This window comes from Taudactylus pleione, unplaced genomic scaffold, assembly GCF_031769625.1.
Source record: "Taudactylus pleione unplaced genomic scaffold, aTauple2 ptg000248l, whole genome shotgun sequence".
NCBI lineage: Eukaryota > Metazoa > Chordata > Amphibia > Anura > Myobatrachidae > Taudactylus > Taudactylus pleione.
Window position 1 is genome coordinate 2,169,363 of NW_028284650.1, and position 22,443 is coordinate 2,191,805.

The 22,443-nt window shown below is 40.5% G+C and overlaps 1 protein-coding gene across 2 annotated transcripts in view; it reads right to left on the reverse strand.

Annotated features, from left to right (window-relative positions):
• Positions 1-22,443, reverse strand: part of LOC148515547 (intercellular adhesion molecule 1-like) — a 75,436-nt gene that overhangs the window by 16,176 nt on the left and 36,817 nt on the right. For both annotated transcript variants that reach the window (XM_088479864.1, XM_088479863.1), the window contains 4 exons: positions 18,294-18,581; positions 11,666-11,938; positions 10,598-10,837; positions 8,428-8,694 (listed from right to left, as the gene is read on the reverse strand). In XM_088479864.1, the coding sequence (XP_088335990.1) occupies positions 8,428-8,694; positions 10,598-10,837; positions 11,666-11,938; positions 18,294-18,581 (1,068 nt within the window). The remainder of the gene's footprint in view (positions 1-8,427; positions 8,695-10,597; positions 10,838-11,665; positions 11,939-18,293; positions 18,582-22,443) is intronic.

Below are 22,443 nucleotides of genomic sequence, written 5' to 3' on the forward strand. Positions count from 1 at the left end.
ATTTCATCTCTGTCCCTTTCCCCATTTATATTTCATCTCTGTCCCTCTCCCTCATTTATATTTCATCTCTGTCCCTCTCCCTCATTTATATTTCATTTCTGTCCCTTTCCCTCAGGTATATTTCATCTCTGTCCCTCTCCCCATTTATATTTCATTTCTGTCCCTCTCCCTCATTTATATTTCATCTCTGTCCATCTCCCCATTTATATTTCATCTCTATGCCTCTCTCCCAAATTTATATTTCATCTCTGTCCCTCTCCCTCATTTATATTTCATCTCTGTCCATCTCCCCATTTATATGTCATCTCTATCCCTCTCCATCATTTATATTTCATCTCTGTCCATCTCCCCATTTATATTTCATCTCTATACCTCTCTCCCACAATTATATTTCATCTCTGTCCCTCTCCCTCATTTATATTTCATCTCTGTCCCTCTCCCTCATTTATATTTCATCTCTGTCCCATTCCCTCATTTATATTTCATCTCTGTCCCATTCCCTCATTTGTATTTCATCTCTGTCCCTTTCCCTCATTTATATTTCATATCTGTCCCTCTCCCTCATTTATATTTCATCTCTATCCATTTCCCAAATTTATATTTCAGCTATGTCCCTCACCCCATTTATATTTAATCTCTGACCCTTTACCCTTTTATATTTCATATCTGTCCCTCTCCCTCATTTATATTTCATCTCTGTCCATCTCCCCATTTATATTTCATCTCTATACCTCTCTCCCACATTTATATTTCATCTCTGTCCCTCTCCCTCATTTATATTTGATCTCTGTCCCATTCCCTCATTTATATTTCATCTCTGTCCCATTCCCTCATTTATATTTCATCTATGTCCCTTTCCCTCATTTATATTTCATCTCTGTCCCTCTCCCTCATTTATATTTCATCTCTATCCATCTTACAAATTTATATTTCATCTATGTCCCTCACCCCATTTATATTTAATCTCTGTCCCTTTACCCTTTTATATTTCATATCTGTCCCTCTCCCTCATTTATATTTCATCTCTGTCCCTCTCCCTCATTTAAATTTCATCTCTGTCCCTTTCCCCATTAATATTTCATCTCTGCCCCTTTCCCTATTTATATTTAATCTCTGTCCTTCTCCCCATTTATATTTAATCTCTGTCCCTCTCCCTCATTTATATTTCATCTCTGTCCCTCCCCTTCATTAATATTTCATCTCTGTCCCTTTCCCTCATTTATATTTCATCTCTGTCCCTCTCCCTCATTTATATTTCATCTCTTTCCCTCTCCCTCATTTATATTTCATCTCTGTCCCTTTCCCTCATTTATATTTCATCTCTGTCCTTCTCCCTCATTTATATTTCATCTCTGTCCCTCTCCCTCATTTATATTTCATTTCTATCCCGTTTCCTCATTTATATTTCATCTGTCCCTCTCCCTCATTGATATTTCATCTCTGTCCATCTCCCCATTTATATGTCATCTCTATCCCTCTCCATCATTTATATTTCATCTCTGTCCATCTCCCCATTTATATTTCATCTCTATCCCTCTCAAAAATTTATATTTCATCTCTGTGCCTCTCCCTCTTTTATATTTCATCTCTGTCCCTCTCCTCATTTATATTTCATCTCTGTCCCTCTCCTTCATTTATATTTAATCTCTGTCCCTCTCCCTCATTTATATTTCATCTCTGTCCCTTTCCACATTTATATTTCATCTCTGTCCCTCTCCCTCATTTATATTTCATCTCTGTCCTTCTTCCCATTTATATTTCATCTCTGTCCCTCTCCCACATTGATATTTAATCTCTGTCCCTCTCCCCATTTATATTTCATCTCTGTCACTCTCCCCATTTATATTTAATCTCTGTCCATTTCCCTCATTTATATTTAATCTCTGTCCTTCTTCCCATTTATATTTCATCTCTGTCCCTCTCCCTCATTTATATTTCATCTCTGTCCCTCTACTTCATTTATATTTCATCTCTGTCCCTTTCCCTCATTTATATTTCATCTCTGTCCATCTCCCTCATTTATATTTCATCTCTGTCCCTCTAGCTCATTTATATTTATTCTCTGTCCCTTTCCCTCATTTATATTTCATCTCTGTCCCTCTCCCTCATTTATATTTCACCTCTGTCCCTCTCCCTCATTTATATTTCATCTCTGTCCCTCTCCACATTTATATTTCATCTCTGTCCATCTCCATATTTATGTGTCATCTCTATCCCTCTCCATCATTTATATTTCATCTCTGTCCCTCTCCCTCATTTATATTTCATCTCTGTCCCTCTCCCTCATTTATATTTCATTTCTGTCCCTTTCCCTCATATATATTTCATCTCTGTCCCTCTCCCCATTTATATTTCATCTCTGTCCCTCTCCCTCATTTATATTTCATCTCTGTCCATCTCCCTCATTTATATTTCATCTCTATACCTCTCTCCCACATTTATATTTCATCTCTGTCCCTCTCCCTCATTTATATTTCATCTCTGTCCATCTCCCCATTTATATGTCATCTCTATCCCTCTCCATCATTTATATTTCATCTCTGTCCATCTCCCCATTTATATTTCATCTCTATACCTCTCTCCCACATTTATATTTCATCTCTGTCTCCCTCATTTATATTTCATCTCTGTCCCTCTCCCTCATTTATATTTCATCTCTGTCCCATTCCCTCATTTATATTTCATCTCTGTCCCATTCCCTCATTTGTATTTCATCTCTGTCCCTTTCCCTCATTTATATTTCATCTCTGTCCCTCTCCCTCATTTATATTTCATCTCTATCCATTTCCCAAATTTATATTTCAGCTATGTCCCTCACCCCATTTATATTTAATCTCTGTCCCTTTACCCTTTTATATTTCATATCTGTCCCTCTCCCTCATTTATATTTCATCTCTGTCCCTTTCCCCATTTATATTTCATCTCTGCCCCTTTCCCTATTTATATTTCATCTCTGTCCCTCTCCCTCATTTATATTTCATCTCTCTCCCTCTCCCTCATTTATATTTAATCTCTGTCCCTCTCCCTCATTTATATTTCATCTCTGTCCCTCTCCTTCATTTATATTTCATATCTGTCCATCTCTCCATTTATATTTCATCTCTGTCCCTCTCCCTCATTTATATTTCATCTCTGTCCCTCTCCCTCATTTATATTTCATCTCTGTCCCATTCACTCATTTATATTTCATCTCTGCCCCTCTCCCTCATTTATATTTCATCTCTGTCCATCTCCCTCATTTATATTTCATCTCTGTCCCTCTAGCTCATTTATATTTCGTCTCTGTCCCTTTCCCTCATTTATATTTCATCTCTGTCCCTCTCCCTCATTTATATTTCACTGCTGTCCCTCTCCCTCATTTATATTTCATCTCTGTCCCACTCCCCATTTATATTTCATCTCTGTCCATCTCCATATTTATGTGTCATCTCTATCCCTCTCCATCATTTATATTTCATCTCTGTCCCTCTCCCTCATTTATATTTAATTTCTGTCCCTTTCCCTCATTTATATTTCATCTCTGTCCCTCTCCCCATTTATATTTCATCTCTGTCCCTCTCCCTCATTTATATTTCATCTCTGTCCATCTCCCCATTTATATGTCATCTCTATCCCTCTCCATCATTTATATTTCATCTCTGTCCATCTCCCCATTTATATTTCATCTCTATACCTCTCTCCCACATTTATATTTCATCTCTGTCCCTCTCCCTCATTTATATTTGATCTCTGTCCCATTCCCTCATTTATATTTCATCTCTGTCCCATTCCCTCATTTATATTTCATCTATGTCCCTTTCCCTCATTTATATTTCATCTCTGTCCCTCTCCCTCATTTATATTTCATCTCTATCCATCTCCCAAATTTATATTTCATCTATGTCCCTCATCCCATTTATATTTAATCTCTGTCCCTTTACCCTTTTATATTTCATATCTGTCCCTCTCCCTCATTTATATTTCATCTCTGTCCCTCTCCCTCATTTATATTTCATCTCTGTCCCTTTCCCCATTTATATTTCATCTCTGCCCCTTTCCCTATTTATATTTAATCTCTGTCCCTCTCCCTCATTTATATTTCATCTCTCTCCCTCTCCCTCATTTATATTTAATCTCTGTCCCTCTCCCTCATTTATATTTCATCTCTGTCCCTCTCCTTCATTTATATTTCATATCTGTCCATCTCTCCATTTATATTTCATCTCTGTCCCTCTCCCCATTTATATTTCATCTCTATCCCTCTCCCTCATTTATATTTCACCGCTGTCCCTCTCCCTCATTTATATTTCATCTCTGTCCCTCTCCCCATTTATATTTCATCTCTGTCCATCTCCATATTTATGTGTCATCTCTATCCCTCTCCATCATTTATATTTCATCTCTGTCCCTCTCCCTCATTTATATTTCATTTCTGTCACTTTCCCTCATTTATATTTCATATCTGTCCCTCTCCCCATTTATATTTCATCTCTGTCCCTCGCCCTCATTTATATTTCATCTCTGTCCATCTCCCCATTTATATGTCATCTCTATCCCTCTCCATCATTTATATTTCATCTCTGTCCATCTCCCCATTTATATTTCATCTCTATACCTCTCTCCTACATTTATATTTCATCTCTGTCCCTCTCCCTCATTTATATTTCATCTCTGTCCCTCTCCCTCATTTATATTTGATCTCTGTCCCATTCCCTCATTTATATTTCATCTCTGTCCCATTCCCTCATTTATATTTCATCTCTGTCCCTTTCCCTCATTTATATTTCATCTCTGTCCCTGTCCCTCATTTATATTTCATCTCTATCCATCTCCCAAATTTATATTTCATCTATGTCCCTCACCCCAATTATATTTAATCTCTGTCCCTTTACCCTTTTATCTTTCATATCTGTCCCTCTCCCTCATTTATATTTCATCTCTGTCCCTCTCCCTCATTTATATTTCATCTCTGTCCCTTTCCCCATTTATATTTCATCTCTGCCCCTTTCCCTATTTATATTTCATCTCTGTCCCTCTCCCTCATTTATATTTCATCTCTCTCCCTCTCCCTCATTTATATTTCATCTCTGTCCCTCTCCCTCATTTATATTTCATCTCTGTCCCTTTCCTTCATTTATATTTCATATCTGTCCATCTCTCCATTTATATTTCATCTCTGTCCCTCTCCCTCATTTATATTTCATCTCTGTCCCTCTCCCTCATTTATATTTCATCTCTGTCCCATTCCCTCATTTATATTTCATCTCTGCCCCTCTCCCTCATTTAAATTTTATCTATGTCCCTCTCCCTCATTTATATTTGATCTCTAGCCCTTTCCCTCATTTATATTTCATCTCTGTCCCTCTCCCCATTTATATTTCATCTCTGTCCCTCTCCCTCATTTATATTTGATCTCTGTCCCATTCCCCATTTATATTTCATCTCTGTCCCATTCCCTCAGTTATATTTCATCTCTGTCCCTTTCCCTCATTTATATTTCATCTCTGTCCCTCTCCCTCATTTATATTTCATCTCTATCCATCTCCCAAATTTATATTTCATCTATGTCCCTCACCCCATTTATATTTAATCTCTGTCCCTTTACCCTTTTATATTTCATATCTGTCCCTCTCCCTCATTTATATTTCATCTCTGTCCCTTTCCCCATTTATATTTCATCTCTGCCCCTTTCCCTATTTATATTTCATCTCTGTCCCTCTCCCTCATTTATATTTCATCTCTCTCCCTCTCCCTCATTTAGATTTAATCTCTGTCCCTCTCCCTCATTTATATTTCATCTCTGTCCCTCTCCTTCATTTATATTTCATATCTATCCATCTCTCCATTTATATTTCATCTCTGTCCCTCTACCTCATTTATATTTCATCTCTGTCCCTCTCCCTCATTTATATTTCATCTCTGTCCCATTCCCTCATTTATATTTCATCTCTGTCCCATTCCCTCATTTGTATTTCATCTCTGTCCCTTTCCCTCATTTATATTTCATATCTGTCCCTCTCCCTCATTTATATTTCATCTCTATCCATTTCCCAAATTTATATTTCAGCTATGTCCCTCACCCCATTTATATTTAATCTCTGTCCCTTTACCCTTTTATATTTCATATCTGTCCCTCTCCCTCATTTATATTTCATCTCTGTCCATCTCCCCATTTATATTTCATCTCTATACCTCTCTCCCACATTTATATTTCATCTCTGTCCCTCTCCCTCATTTATATTTGATCTCTGTCCCATTCCCTCATTTATATTTCATCTCTGTCCCATTCCCTCATTTATATTTCATCTATGTCCCTTTCCCTCATTTATATTTCATCTCTGTCCCTCTCCCTCATTTATATTTCATCTCTATCCATCTCCCAAATTTATATTTCATCTATGTCCCTCACCCCATTTATATTTAATCTCTGTCCCTTTACCCTTTTATATTTCATATCTGTCCCTCTCCCTCATTTATATTTCATCTCTGTCCCTCTCCCTCATTTAAATTTCATCTCTGTCCCTTTCCCCATTTATATTTCATCTCTGCCCCTTTCCCTATTTATATTTAATCTCTGTCCTTCTCCCCATTTATATTTAATCTCTGTCCCTCTCCCTCATTTATATTTCATCTCTGTCCCTCCCCTTCATTAATATTTCATCTCTGTCCCTTTCCCTCATTTATATTTCATCTCTGTCCCTCTCCCTCATTTATATTTCATCTCTTTCCCTCTCCCTCATTTATATTTCATCTCTGTCCCTTTCCCTCATTTATATTTCATCTCTGTCCTTCTCCCTCATTTATATTTCATCTCTGTCCCTCTCCCTCATTTATATTTCATCTCTGTCCCTCTCCCTCATTTATATTTCATCTCTGTCCTTCTCCCTCATTTATATTTCATCTCTGCCCCTCTCCCTCATTTAAATTTTATCTATGTCCCTCTCCCTCATTTATATTTGATCTCTAGCCCTTTCCCTCATTTATATTTCATCTCTGTCCCATTCCCTCATTTATATTTCATCTCTGCCCCTCTCCCTCATTTATATTTCATCTTTGTCCCTCTCCCTCATTTATATTTCATCTCTGTCCCTTTCCCTCATTTATATTTCATCTCTGTCCATCTCCCTATTTATATTTCATCTCTGTCCCTTTCCCTCATTTATATTTCATCTCAGTCCCTTTCCCTCATTTATATTTCATCTCTGTCCCTCTCCCTCATTTATATTTCATCTCTGTCCCTTTCCCTCATTTATATTTCATCTCTGTCCCTGTCCGTCATTTATATTTCATCTCTGTCCCTTTCCCCATTTATATTTAATCTCTGCCCCTTTCCCTATTTATATTTCATCTCTGTCCCTCTCCCTCATTTATATTTAATCTCTGTCCCTCTCCCTCATTTATATTTCATCTCTGTCCCTCTCCCTCATTTATATTTCATCTCTGTCCCTCTCCCTCATTTATATTTCATCTCTGTCCCTCTCCGTCATTTATATGTTATCTCTGTCCCTCTCCCCATTTATATTTCATCTGTCCCTCTCCCTCATTTATATTTCATCTCTGTCCATCTCCCCATTTATATTTCATCTCTGTCCCTCTCCCTCATTTATATTTCATCTCTGTCCCTTTCCCCATTTATATTTCATCTCTGTCCCTTTCCCCATTTATATTTCATCTCTGTCCCTCTCCCTCATTTAAATTTCATCTCTGTCCATCTCCCCATTTATATTTCATCTCTGTCCCTCTTCCCATTTATTTTTCATCTCTGTCCCTCTCCCTCGTTTATATTTCATCTCTGTCCCTCTCCCTCATTTATATTTCATCTCTGTCCCTCTCCCTCATTTATATTTCATCTCTGTCCCTCTCCCCATTTATATTTCATCTCTGTCCCTTTCCCCATCTCTCTCTACTCTGTCATCCTCCTCCCCCAAACCTCTCTCATCTCTGTCCCTCTCCTTCCCATAATCTTTCTCATCTCTGTGCCTGATTCAGCAGTGCACGCAAGTGCATTGCTGAGCACATATTCCCTATGGTCGGAAATCTGCGTAGGCGCAGGACCCGTACTGCGCATGTGCAGTACAGGTTTGCGTTATCGCACGCAGTCCGGCAGTGATTGACAGTCTGCTGTCATTTCTGGGTGGGGAGGGAAGAGGCCAGGATCTCCGTCGGCTGACAAATATTTCCTGGCCGCTTTCCCTCATGTGCGACGACTGGCTTTCATGACCCCATGGTTTCTCAGCCGGCCGAAGATCACACAGATGGTCTGATGCTGCATCCAAGGACACAGCTTGGATCATTAATGAATGGAGGAGGCATGACACCTCCTGCAGCATTACCTTATTAGCAAGGACAGAATTGCAAAGCTGCTCATGTGTGGCTTTGCAATTCCATCCTTTGCTGTCCCTTTACTCAATAAATTCTGTGCAGCCTAATGTACATCATTGTCCTTACCCCCTTTAATCACCACCTCCTGCTGTGCTTCTGATGTTCCATGCTTATTCTTGACCACACATGTGTATGTGCCATTGTGGGAACACAATGCATTGCTGATAGTGATTGAGCTATTGTCAGGGGAGAAAGTCACATGGTCTTCTGTTGGGATTTTCCAGGTGTAGACAGGAACAGGCAACGCGTCCGTCTGACATGTTAAGTTGAATGATTCTCTTGTATTAATTGTCCCGTTATGTGATGGGATCACTAACGTGCCCACCGGTGGATCTGTGAAAAAAAGGCAATAAATAATTTCTGAGAGAAGTCTTTAATATGGATTTAGGGTTTAGGAAGAGTCGCCGTATATAGTAACTAAGCAGGGCGGTAAAGAGTGACAATGTTCATAGGAAAAGATAAATATATACCTAGAAACCCATAATACACATGCTTGGCGCACATGCAAACATTAAGCCTGATTCTGATTTCCACGCAATTCGGAATGCGGCTGGATCCGAAGAGTTTTAGCAAACTGTGCATGCATCATGGCCAATATACACAACTTAGAACAGTGATTCTGAATTATATACATCTGAGGGGTCTATTTACTAAGCAGTGTTAGGAGAAGTGAAAAGTGAAGAGTGAAAAGTGATAAGGTGCCAGCCAATCAGCTCCCAACTGTGATCTCACAGGCTGTGTTTGAATAATGACAGTTGGGAGCTGATTGGCTGGCACCTTATCACTTTTCACTTCTCCTAACACTGCTTAGTAACTAGACCCCTCAGTCTCTTCTCACCGACAGCTGGGTGGTAACTGGGCAGCAAATGGACATTGGCACACACCATGTGGGATTGTCATTGCCGTGTAGCCAGGGATGTGACCTATTCTGAATTAAGTGTACTAAGTGTGCACGCCATTTTCAGACGCATCTTCTGCACCATGGGGTAGGTGTAACTGTCAATATTAGTGATGGCGGCTGCTGTAGCGGCCAGAGGTGGTGCAGTCACATAGATAAATCCAATATGTCAAACAGAAATTCCCGTCACTGGAAGTGGCCAGAATTATGTGCGATTTGGAATTAGGCAAATTATAAATTATATATAGTAATAGGAAAAGGTTATATGGAGTAATAAGAGAAATTATAGGGTGATGTTAAGTGCAGTAATAGGAGGAGATATAGGGAGATGTTATATGGAGTAATAGGAGGAGATATAGGGAGAGGTTATATGGAGTAATAGGAGTATATATAGGGAGAGGTTATATGGAGTAATAGGAGGAGATATAGAGAGAGGTTATATGGAGTAATAGGAGTATATATAGGGAGAGGTTATATGGAGTAATAGGAGGAGATATAGGGAGAGATTATATGGAGTAATAAGAGAAGTTATAGGGTGATGTTATATGGAGTAATAGGAGGAGATATAGGGAGAGGTTATATGGAGTAATAGGAGGAGATATAGGGAGGGGTTATATGGAGTAATAGGAGATATAGGGAGAGGTTATATGGAGTAATAGGAGGAGATATAGGGAGAGGTTATATGGAGTAATAGGAGGAGATATAGGGAGAGATTATATGGAGTAATAGGAGATATAGGGAGAGGTTATATGGAGTAATAGGAGGAGATATAGGGAGAGGTTATATGGAGTAATAGGAGGAGATATGGGGAGAGGTTATATGGAGTAATAGGAGGAGATATAAGGAGAGGTTATATGGAGTAATAGGAGGAGATATAGGGAGAGGTTATATGGAGTAATAGGAGGTATAGGGAGAGGTTATATGGAGTAATAGGAGGAGATATAGGGAGAGGATATATGGAGTAATAGGAGGAGATATAGAGAGAGGATATATGGAGTAATAGGAGGAGATATAGGGAGATGTTATGTGCAGTAATAGGAGGAGATATAGGGAGAAGTTCTATGGAGTAATAGGAGGAGATATAGGGAGAGGTTATATGGAGTAATAGGAGGAGATATAGGGAGAGGTTATATGGGGTAATAGGAGGAGATATAGGGAGAGTTATATGGGTTAATAGGTGGAGATATAGGGAGAGGTTACATGGTATTAATACTGATAGATCTGGAGAGGGACTATTGGAAGAGGGATAAGGTTATAGTGGTGATGAATGGTAGATGAAGCAGATACTGTATTATGCTGACCAGTATAAGAGATATGATGACACAATAATATACGTACACTGCACTGTAATCCGAACAGTTTTCTTCTGTGTTCCTTTGATGTTTGATGCGTTGCACTCATACTGATCAGACATGTTCCTGGTTACAGTGAAAGCATCAGCCGGCACAGACCAGGCCTCGGACCTGCACTGTACTACAGGGTGTGGGCTCCCCTCACTCCCGCATGGAAATGCTAATTTCTGATCTTCTACCAATATGTTATCATTTGGGCACAAGTCATCGGAGAACTGCGGCGGGTCTGAAAAAAAATGATATCAAATATGCACATCTGACAGCATTAAATATTAATAACAACCTACTAAAGCAAAAATCCCATATAAAGTAGAGATGTGTGTTTTGGTTCTAAAACATCAACCTTGTTTTGGTTTTGGATTTACTAAAATCACCCTCAAATGTTTGGTTCGGTTTTAGTTTTGGATTTCTTTAAAATTGAAAAAACAGCTAAAATCATGTCATTGAGACATGTTTGGTTTACATGCGATCCAAAACCCAAGATCCATTTTTTAGATCAAAAATTACTGGGTCTTGATTCTACTCGGATCCCCAAAAGTGATCCGAGCCGGGACTCAGTTCAACTTGGAACCTCAAAGTTTGGGTTTTTCTGATTTCTGTTTTAGCTCATCTCTAATATAAAGTGGGCTTATAAGAAACAATCCTGTTGCCAACAGTGTTACATAAGATGGAGTCTGCTGCTGAATGGGCATCATGAAGTACAGTAGATGGCGGACATCTGTTTATTCACCCCAACATGTATTCAGAAACTAGCGCTAAAGAACGATGCTGGGAGAAGCTTTTCCACATTTCCTCACTATAAGTAAAGGGAGTACACTTACTAAGCAGTGCTTTGTTAAGCCTCTGCAACTATGGCGGTTTCTGCTGCTGGATTCAAAGGGCATGAGTTTGTATTTATTATTATTGCTTCTTTAAATCCAGTGAATGAGACTGCCGAAGACGAGGCAGCTTTGGAAAATGGCGCTAAGTAAATTGACCGCAAAAAGGTTTTATTGAACTCCACCAACTAAACGACGCAGGGGACAAATGACAGTTTTACATAGAAGACACTTACAGTGAACGGCTATGGTCTCTGTTGCCGTTTGTGATATATCAGGATAATCTTGAATATGTATTGTGCAGGTGACATTGATTTCAGGGTGTCTACTGCTTGCTGTGATATTGTGACTGAGCGTAGGGATGCACTCCTCCTGTTTGCGCTGTCCGTTCACACTGATGGCCAAGCAGTATACCCCAGGGATTCTATTGCGCACCATGCAGTCAGCAGTCACCGTGTCGTCCAGGTCTACAGTGCGACTGGACAGAGTCATTTCCACATTAGGAGTCTCTGAAAAAAATACAGCAAAAGTCTGAAATGAGTGAGTATAGTGTGAGAAGTTACAATCAATACAAATTGAAGGGTTGTTAAATCTACTAGCTTACTCAGTATAAAAAAGACCACCTAAACCGTTCACTGTGGTTTTATACCTCTCTGACGAGTTTTTATGATTTTGCTTTGATAGTTTATGCAGCAATAATTTTTTTTACTTGTATGAGGTTTTTTTCCAGGTTTTTTTTTGTAATATACTCAGGGGCCTATTTACCAAGACTGGGAGATTAAAAAAAAGATTTTCTATCGCAGCTTATTGTAGCAATCAAAAAAATAATAATTTTTTTTTTGCCCAATTTACTGTTAAAATGTTGGTGTGGTAGCTGAGCGTTGCTGTGCCAGTTCTCACACGTGCAGTGAGCTGGCGGCCTGTGCTTGGGCTTCCAGTTGAACTTTTATTGAAAAATAAAATGTATTAGAAGACAAAAGAAAGAGCTAACAATGACAATGGAATTTAATTGGAAACAAATATGGTTTATTTCAATAAGATTTTATTTTTCCAGTTGCGGCGCCCTGCTATTGCTATCCTGAGATGGTAATAGCAATCGGGGGTTTTCTTAAATAAGCCTCACCATGTATGGGGCTTCGTCAGCAATATATTCGGTGATAGTTTTCACCATCAAAGAGAGCTTGTTACTTGGCCTGAAAACACAAGAACTGGGTTCCCAAATATGTAATAGTAGTAAATAAATGGGCCCTACATCTGCCTGGTCACCTCAGCTGCTCCGCCCCCTCAGCCGCTCCCCTCCTCCCATTCTGAGCCCCCTCCCATCCTCTTATCCTTACCCCCATTTCCTATCGTCTTCTCTTGCCTAGCTGTGGCACACATGCACATCACACTTAGGGGTCTGTTCACTAAGCAGTGTTAGGAGACAAAGTGAAATGAGATAAGGTACTAGCCAATCAGCTCCTAACTGCCATGTCACAGGCTGTGTCTGAAAAATGACAGTTGGGAGCTGATTGGCTGGTACCTTATCTCCTTTCACTCTGTCTCCTAACACTGCTTAGTAAATAGACCCCATAATGTGAATGTTGTGCGCAGCGGAAGCTGGGGCACGCACCGTACACTTTTGGTGTGACGTGCACATGCCATAGCCGCGATTAGGTCATCGTGCAAACGTGTGTGTTGACATAGTTGAAATCAGGCTCCAATTTTATAACAATAGATTACAAAAGGGGTATGTAGTCAAAATGTCGGCAATAGAATGTCAACATGATCTGAATGTTGAAATGCACGGTATGTGGACATTCACAATGTTGACGGTGACAATGTTGACAGAGAATTTTAGAGCTAGAGTTAGTCTACGCTTAGGGTTATGGTTAGGCTGCGGATAGGGTTAGATTAGGATTAGGCTGCGTTTAGGGATAGGGTTAGGCTGCGTTTAGGGTTAGATACGGTAGTTAGGCTGCACATGGGGTTAGGCTGAGTTTAGGGTTAGGCTGCGCTTAGGGTTTGGCTGCACTTAGCGTTAGGGGTAGACTGGTTTGGTTTAGATTAGGGTTAGGCTGCGGTTAGTGTTAGGGTTTGGTTGCACCTAGCGTTAGGGGTAGACTGTGGTTTGGTCTAGATTAGGGTTAGTCTAGCACTAAAAGTATATGAGAAACCGCTGTTGCGACATTCAGAATGTCAACATTATCTCAGCATAGACATTGTGAATGTCGACATTTGACATTTCAACAGACTTAGGGGCCTAGTTACTAAACAGTGTTAGGAAACAGAGTGAAAAGTGATAAGGTACCAGCCAATCAGCTCCCAACTGTCATTTTTCAAACACAGCCTGTGAGATGACAGTTGGGAGCTGATTGGCTGGAGCACCATTTATAATACACAGCGACATTTATCACTCGTTTTGGTGATAAAACTCGTTACTAAATGGGATCCACAATATACCACACTAATTATAGGCACAGTTGTGGCACTAAATGGCTGTAATTACTAACTGCAATAAAGAACTGTGGGGTCCCCCATCTACTTTTTGGCTATTTTAAATGCCAATCTTTAGAACAGAACAACCAGCTCTGACCTTTGTAATTATTAACCAAGCACATCACATTTTTTCTAGTTGGCTTTTCAACAAGACATGTATATCAGCCCAGCTAAGTTGCTTATTCTCACAGCCCTTTAACACATCAGCTACGCTTTGTAAATTTGATACAGTATACTGTAGCACTTTGCACGGAGCATTTATATGTGAAATCTAAGGGCAAAATAAATAAATGACACAATTATTAGCAAATGGAGCAACAAATATATAATTAACATGTGAGAGGACGTGTTCAAACCTTTAAACGAAAGGAGTTGGGTACGGGATCCCAACGGTCAGGATGCCAACGGACAGAATACCAACAGTGGCATCCCATCAGTCAGAATCCCAACACATTTTTGTAAATATTATAATCCTTACTCTAACCCTCCCCGTAATCCTAACCCACACCCTAATCGTAACCCTGACTCACCCCTCCTGCAGCCTATCCATATCCCTCCCATTCCGCAGCATAACCCAAACCCTCCCCCTAATCCTAACCCTCCCCCTAATCCTAACCCTGACTCACCCCTCCTGCAGCCTATCCATATCCCTCCCATTCCGCAGCATAACCCTAACCCTCCTCTCCCGCTGCCTAAAGGTGCTAGCACACTAGACAATATTTTGCACGATTCACCTGATTTTGACGCATCAGAATGACTAATTGTGTAAGATATGTGCAAATCGGGACTGGGCACTCACGATAACGATGGCGATGTTCGTACCTGCAGGTCATCCGTCGTATCTTCAGATCTTGCCTACAGCAGGCAAGATCTGCCAACCTCGTACACGACGCACTGGAAATTGTTAAGAACGTTGGTAAGATTGGACACTTTTTAGCACCATATCATGTCCTGGAGTGCTGGGGAACTGCCAGGGAGAGTGTAAGGGAAATCGTTCACGATATCACATCGTGAGCACATCGTCTAGTGTGTACCCACCTTTACCCTCCCCTAGTGCTTAACCCTAACCCTCCCCCTAACCCTCCCCCTAATACTTACCTCCGCAATCTGACAATCTGACAATCGGGATGCTGCGTTGATATTGTGGCCATCAGCATCTTAACTTGCAGGATGCTGACTACATTCCAATCAAAGGGCTCTGTAGACTGTAGATTATCACGCACTGTTCTACACCATGTAAGCTAAGATTCACTCTATGTATTTAAGTTTAGTATAATTACATACATGAAGTCTGGTGGGCCTGGTAAAAAAAAACTCCTTATGAATCACATACAGTGTTTGTTATGTATTAAAACTGCTGCATTCATATATTTTGGTCGCACAGTTCAATCATAGTAATGAAATAAGACTTGTAAAATAATAATGAGAAATATAATGTATATCTATATGTATTTATGTATAAATCTTTAGTAATGAGGTCATGTAGTACAAATGCCATACCTGCCTACCCTCCCGATTCCTGCGGGAGACTCCTGGATCAAGGCACAGTCTCCCGATGCCCCGGAAACTTAATTAAATCTCTCGCATTCCTCTGCTGTCGGCAGTTGTAGAGTACTTTCTCTAACTGTAATTGCAGCCGGAGGCCACCAGGGGGAGAGCATATGAAAGTGAGGTGTCCGGAATTGTAGAGCTTCAGCAACATGGCTGCCACCCTTCTGCAGTGAGGGCAGTATTTACCCTCTCCTCTAGTTATCCCTGCTCTCTGCTGCTGGACACAGGGCAGTGGCAAATGCAGGATTTCTAGAGGGGGGTTTCCAAATGCTTGATTTTAGAGTGTGGCCATGAAGAGGCCATAATTACCACTTATCCAGCTTTAATATGCATCATACAAAGTGTATTGTGTGTCATAATTCCAGCATATACAGGATCAGTGATCATAATAAGTTATTAAATGCGGTAGTAGGGCCATCCTGCTTGAGCTGAATGGTTTTATTTTAGATGTGGGCTTCATTCCAAAGCAATGGAGCAAGTCTGGGGGAGCAGCAGAAGAATCTAGCACTGCCCTGGACATATATGTACATATTGGGCTTTATAGAAGCACATCCCTAACAGTGCATGTTTTCCAAATCCCCTAATTGGTGCACAGGTGTATTTATTACTGGCTGATACATGTTAAAAGATCCACAGGTGGTGCTAATTATTTAATTTATGATACTGAGAAGAACATACAGCGCTAGTAAAATTCCATTATATTACTATTTCTATTGTCATGGTGTGGGCTGGGGAGGGGGGTTTCCAGGCAGATGGAAACCCCCTCTGCGTTTGCCTATGCAGGGCCGTTACAGATGCTGTGTGGCTGTGCTACAGGTATAGAATAGTAATGTATTACTGTACTGTGTGTGTGTGTGTGTGTGTCTGGCACAATGCATGTGGGGGGTGCATGGTATGGGTAGGGGGGTTGTATGCTGGGCACTTTGAGTTTGTGGGTATAGGGGGGTGTATGTTGATCACTGTATGGGGGTGTATGATGGGTACTGTGTCAGTGTGGGTATGGGGTGTGCATGCTGGGCACTGTATGGGTATGGGGTGTGCATGCTGGGCACTGTATGGGTATGTATTCTGGGCACTGTATGGTATATATACTGTATGGGTATGGCGGGTGTATGTTGAGTGTAAGTATAGGAGGGTGTATACTGAACATTATGGGTATGGGGTGTTTGCTGAGCACTGTATGGGTATGGGGATTGTGCGCCTTCTGGGCACTGTGGGGTATATGCTGGACACAGTATCAGTAAGGAGCATACTTACCTATCTCCCTGAAACTAGTTTTCAAAAGTAGGCGAGTATGACAAATGCTCTCTCTGTGATGTCTCTCAAGAGTCACACAGACAGCAAACATGACCACATTAATGCTTTGACATTAGGAGAAAAATACGTTTTTATTTTTCTATGTAACAGAAGGTATAAATGTGTAAGGAACAGGACGGTGTAATAGATCTGGTGATGGACATTCAGGGTAGGATGTTTCAAAGCTATTTTACAGTAAAACCTTTCTGATATTTCAGCGAAACTACATCTATCCCCATATCTTCTCCCCATGTGTAAGAAGTAAGAACAGGGAGTGCAGCAACCACCCGGGAGTGATGGCATCGCCAGGACAGCTGGGTATCGTCGAGTTTTGTCAGCAGGAAGATGTTGGAGAATTCCAGCAGATGTTCCTGCAGGTATGTAGGCAAATATGTCCAGTAATGATCGCGTTATAAAGTGATCATTAATACATCCCGCCTTCAGAGAGATAAGGCAACGTGAACATATTTTCTGAGAGCACTTAGCCATGTTGCCAACCAAAGCGAAATGTACAGTTTATTTTATGTGCCTATTTATCAATTATTATTAGTGGGATATCCCTGAAAACACTCGCTTTCAGGGGTGCCTGCAAATAATAAGTATCTCCTGAATGTTTTCGGCTGCAAAAGCTGCTTTCTTCATATTCTGCTGCTTCACCCCAATACATATTACCAGATGCCATTGCAGCCTATAGACAGGGGCAGCGCCCCCTCTATGTATCATTGGAAATGGCCACCTCCTTACTAGCAATTAAGGCATTACTGCTGCTTATATAAAAGCCCTACAACACCTGAATGAATAAATGTTTAATCCCTTTGATATATTAACCATTTCTGTCCTAGACATTTATCAAAGCAGACTATTTGATGTCTAATAATTATTTGGTAAAAGTTCAGAACATGGGATACATACATTAATCTTCACCATAGGGGAGAATATATATATATACATATATATATATATATATATATATGTACAGATGTGTCCTCTTGTATCCTTGCAGCTGCTGTGGCAAATCGCATAACACATGCAATAAAAACGTGCCAGCTAGCGGGCACATGCTCTGCAAATTACACCCAAAATCCATAGGAGGTGTGGCGCACTGTGCCATGTGCGTGTGCGGCAAATCGCATGGCACGATACGTGCACATCTTTGCTGCATCAGCAGCAATGATGAAAAAGGACACATCTCCATATATAAAAACTCTCACTTTAGTAAATATACCCCTAAGAGTAATGTAATCTCTGATGTGATCATTTACGTCTACACATGGCAGGGGCGGGCTTGTATTGGAGCCCCTGACCCTGTATGTGATTATTGATACATGCCGGCAGTACTTCATTTCTTATTGTCGTGAATAGCGGTGAAAAGAAATTATAATTATCGGCTCTAGGACTGGATATTTAGTAAATATGCCTCTAAGTGCACTAATTGCTTATACAAGGTGAAGATAGCCATTGTGTGGTCTGGATGAATAGTCAGAAGAAGAAGTCTATCAATTCATTAGGAACAAATGACGTAACTGAACCAAGTCTTACCATAAACATTGACGTCCTTAGTGATGTTCCTGGATAAATGAAGTAACTGAGAAATGCATGTGACTGTGTTCTGACCAAGAATATATGAAGTGTTAGCCAGAGTGACGGAACCAGTTGCAGAGTAATTTCCTATAGTAAAGTTCTCCAGACCCAGGATTTCGTCTCCGATGAACATCTGTAAGCTGACATTTTCTTGTGGGAACACATTGTGCACCTGACACTCAGCTATAGCTGAGGTTCCATATTCTATCCACTTATTCACCTTTACACTGGGATCATCTGGAAGGGCTGACAAGGACAAAACATACATGTAAATGGTTTTGTACATATTTTTTAGAACCATGATTATATAGTAGGTATAATTATTTTATATCTGATTTTTAAAACCCCTTTCATGACCCATGTCCAGATATTTCTGTTTTGCAATGAGACAAAACTGCTAAGAAAATAGCACTTTGCAATAGATATAAATACATAGTGACACTAAGGGCTCTATTTACTACAATCCACATTGGTAATGCAGATTGTAGTGTGATATTACCGAGTGAATTCGCATTGCGAATTCAGGCAATATCACAGGGATTTACTACAAATCCCTTGCAGGGACAGAGCTTGTGAGAAAGCTCTGTCCCTGCGAATCCCCTCTGCACACTAGTCACGGTATTTTCGCAAAAGTTACTGTGACAAGTGCCCCGCGCATGCAGCGACAGGCCGCCGCTGCTAGCCCCGCCCCCACGATCGCGGACCCCCCCCCCCGCGACTCCCCCTCTCCCTTAATTACACTTACCTGCATGATCCGGTGATGTCCTCCATGTCCTCCAGTCAGCTGACATCCCATACTGTACTGGGACCCTGTCGGGTGACGACCGGGCCGCAGTGCAGCATGGGAGACCAGCTGACCAGAGAGAGGACATCACCGGAGCCCCGATCACCGATCCCTGGTGTCAGGTAAGTTCGTTTTTTTTTTTACTTTTTTTAGCAGTGTATCAGCGTGTGGTCTGTTTAGACCACACAGTTGATCACTGGGGCTGGCTCCGTGCTCTGCTCTCCCCGTCGAGCATAGCAGGAGTCCGGTAACCGGGGGAGACCCTGGATAACGCCACCTCCAGGTGGCGTTATCATCACAGGGCTTCCCCCGGTATTTTTTCACAATTTATTTTTAGTAACTTTGGTCAGATCACATTTCTCACTACAATTATGGGAAATGCAATCTGATTACTAAAAATAAGTGATAATTATGGCTTGGAGTGGTATTTTACGAATTCTACCCCAAGTGCCCTTTAGTAACTGTAGGTGATACTAAAATAATGCGAAAAGGGTGTGAAAACACCCTTTTTCACTTATTTTTGTAAAAATAATGTTAATAAATAGAGCCCTAAGACACTGGGAGGGATGCATGATGCATTTCATTCGGGATGCGATCCATTCGAAGCCCTTCGCATGCATGGCGGTGTTGGCAATGCGGGTATGCCTGCTGAACACTGCAAAGGACCGCTCTCTCGGTAAGAGCAGTCCTTTGCGAATGAGGGACTTCCGGGTCCATCAGGAATATGGCATTACCCACCGCAACCAAGCCCGGCAGCGCATCACATTCCGGGGTTGGTGCATATGAAAAATGCGGTCAAACCCGCATTTTCTGGGTTTGGCCGCATTTCTACCTTTCCTGCATCTCGACCACTTACACTAAGATGTCGCTGACACTGTATTTCTGTTTGTTGGATTGGTAACAATACACAAACAAAAGTCAAATCCCCCTTGGTGAGTATTAGAACTAAGCATACATACAATATTTGCTCTAACCGTCAGATCGTCAGCTTGTCCAGCATTATCATCAATTGCTATGCCCACTGTGGATAGCCCAAAGACAAGTCAAGACTTATAAATCTCAAGCTCCTCCCCCTGCCCCTGTTAAAATATAATCTTGTCACTGTGTCATAGTGCTCCACTGAGACGCTACTATACATCCACAGTACACCTGCTACCACCGCTTGTACAGGGTTGAGTCTCTCATATCCAAAATGCTTGGGACCAAGGGTATTTTGGATATCGGAATATTCTGTATTTTGGAATATTTGCATACCATAATGAAATGTCTTGGGAATAGGACCCAAATCTAAACACAGAATGCATTTATGTTTCATATACACCTTATGCACACAGCCTGCAGGTAATTTTATACAATATTTTCAATACTTTTGTGGCTCATACAAAGTTTGTGTACATTGAACCATCAAAAAGTAAAGGTTTCACTATCTCAGTAATGCTAAAAAAAAGTCTCTATTTCGGAATATTCCGTATTTCAGGATATTTGGATATGGGTGACTCAACCTGTATTATGCACTGCTACCCACATACATCACAGGCTCCATCCAGATACATGTAACAGTGAGTACAGCTGTATAAACTTAATACTACTCAAAAAACCACACTACTGGTTAAGTACTGGACTGCGTGGTGACTTTGAGGATCAGCTGGTGTATACTATTGCTCTGCTTATACCATCACCAAATATTAAACATATATTCAACAGCTAACATGATTGACAGATGCCACACCTATGTCTCTCTCCACCTGAGTCTGACTCCACTCACCCCACCTCCCCTAGATAAAAATGATTAGGGCAGGTGCGCTGTTTGGCCTGTGTGCAACATTTCTTTACAGCCACACAGTGGAGTCGGCTGTCTGTGAGAGCGGACTCTCTGCTAAACACATAAGGTAAGTCAGTCACCTTGGCACGTATTCATCTCTCCAGTGAAACTAAGTCAGGTGGCAAGAAGAACTGTGCAAGGTGTGCAAACTTTTATGACAAAGCCAAAACCTGACGTTATGGCCAACCTGGTTCTTCTCTCATCCGCTTATCTTGTCTTTTACATTCCTTTTGTAATCCTAAAGCTTTTGATGCTGTGTGACAGGTGATACAAACAAAATGTCTGTTGCACTATTTTGCTGTTAAACTGTTCAGAGTACTTTTAATGTATATATTAGTGATTGTATTAATATCATTAGAATGTTTTTCTACTAATTTAGCTACACAGTTTGATACTAATATTCAACTATGTTAACCAAATATCGTACTGTTTAATTAGAAGGTGCCCTTTCATACGATTCGCAAAGGAATGTGCCTTATATATTTTGTTTAGTGGCATCTAAGATTGTGTGATATTGTTTGTTTCAAGTAAGGAACCTTGAACATATAAATGTCAATGTCACTTGTTATAAAACTGTGCCAATAACCATATTTGAAACAATGCTGCCCCCTAGTGTTAATATTTGTTTTAATATTATGACCTTATAAGGTATATACAGTAGTATCCGTTTTTTGTTAGGAGTCCTATAATTAGGTGTGAAATGCGGAAGTCTGTAGCCTTAAATTCTGACTCCCAGACTGACTGCAGAAAGTGCTAGGCTCGGTGTACCCATCCAGTCTATTGTGTAGGGCGAGGCTCCCGGGTGTGATTGTGCTGTATTGGACCATTATCGGAATTAATTGGAAACCAAAAATAAGTACCAGTAAATCATTTTAATAACTTAATTGACTTAAAGTGTGTGTGTGTGTGTGTGTGTGTGTGTGTGTGTGTGTGTGTGTGTGTGTGTGTGTTTATCACTCTGTTGCTATCTTCCTGAACCTTCCATTTCCACGCTGTCACTGATATATAATTTTGTTGATGCTTGCACAAGTGCTTCATTCTTTTCCATTAACATCCAAATTAATTTATATAACTTTACATGTTTTGTCTCATTTTCTCCATTAGGGTATGAAACCTATTTCTTCACTGCCACTGTACAGACTTCCTATAGTTTAACCACCTTTTTCTGATTTTTTTAAAGCACACAGAAGGGGAGATGTATCAAGCCTTGTAGATAGAGGAAGCAAAGCCGTTACCCAAAGCAACCAATCAGCTTCTAATTGTCATTTATCTAACACAGTCTATGAAATGCCGGAAATGATTGGTTGCTTTGGGCAACGTCTCCACTCTATCTTACTACAAGGCTTGATACATCTCCCCCAGCATTTGAAAATGATGCTCTGATACTGGTTTGCAGAAAGTTACTCGTGGCATAGTAGTGGTAGTATCGTGACATATAATTACAGATTCCTAGATGTTTTGCTGACAGACAAAACCGTTGGAAATTACGTGTGTGCAGGTGC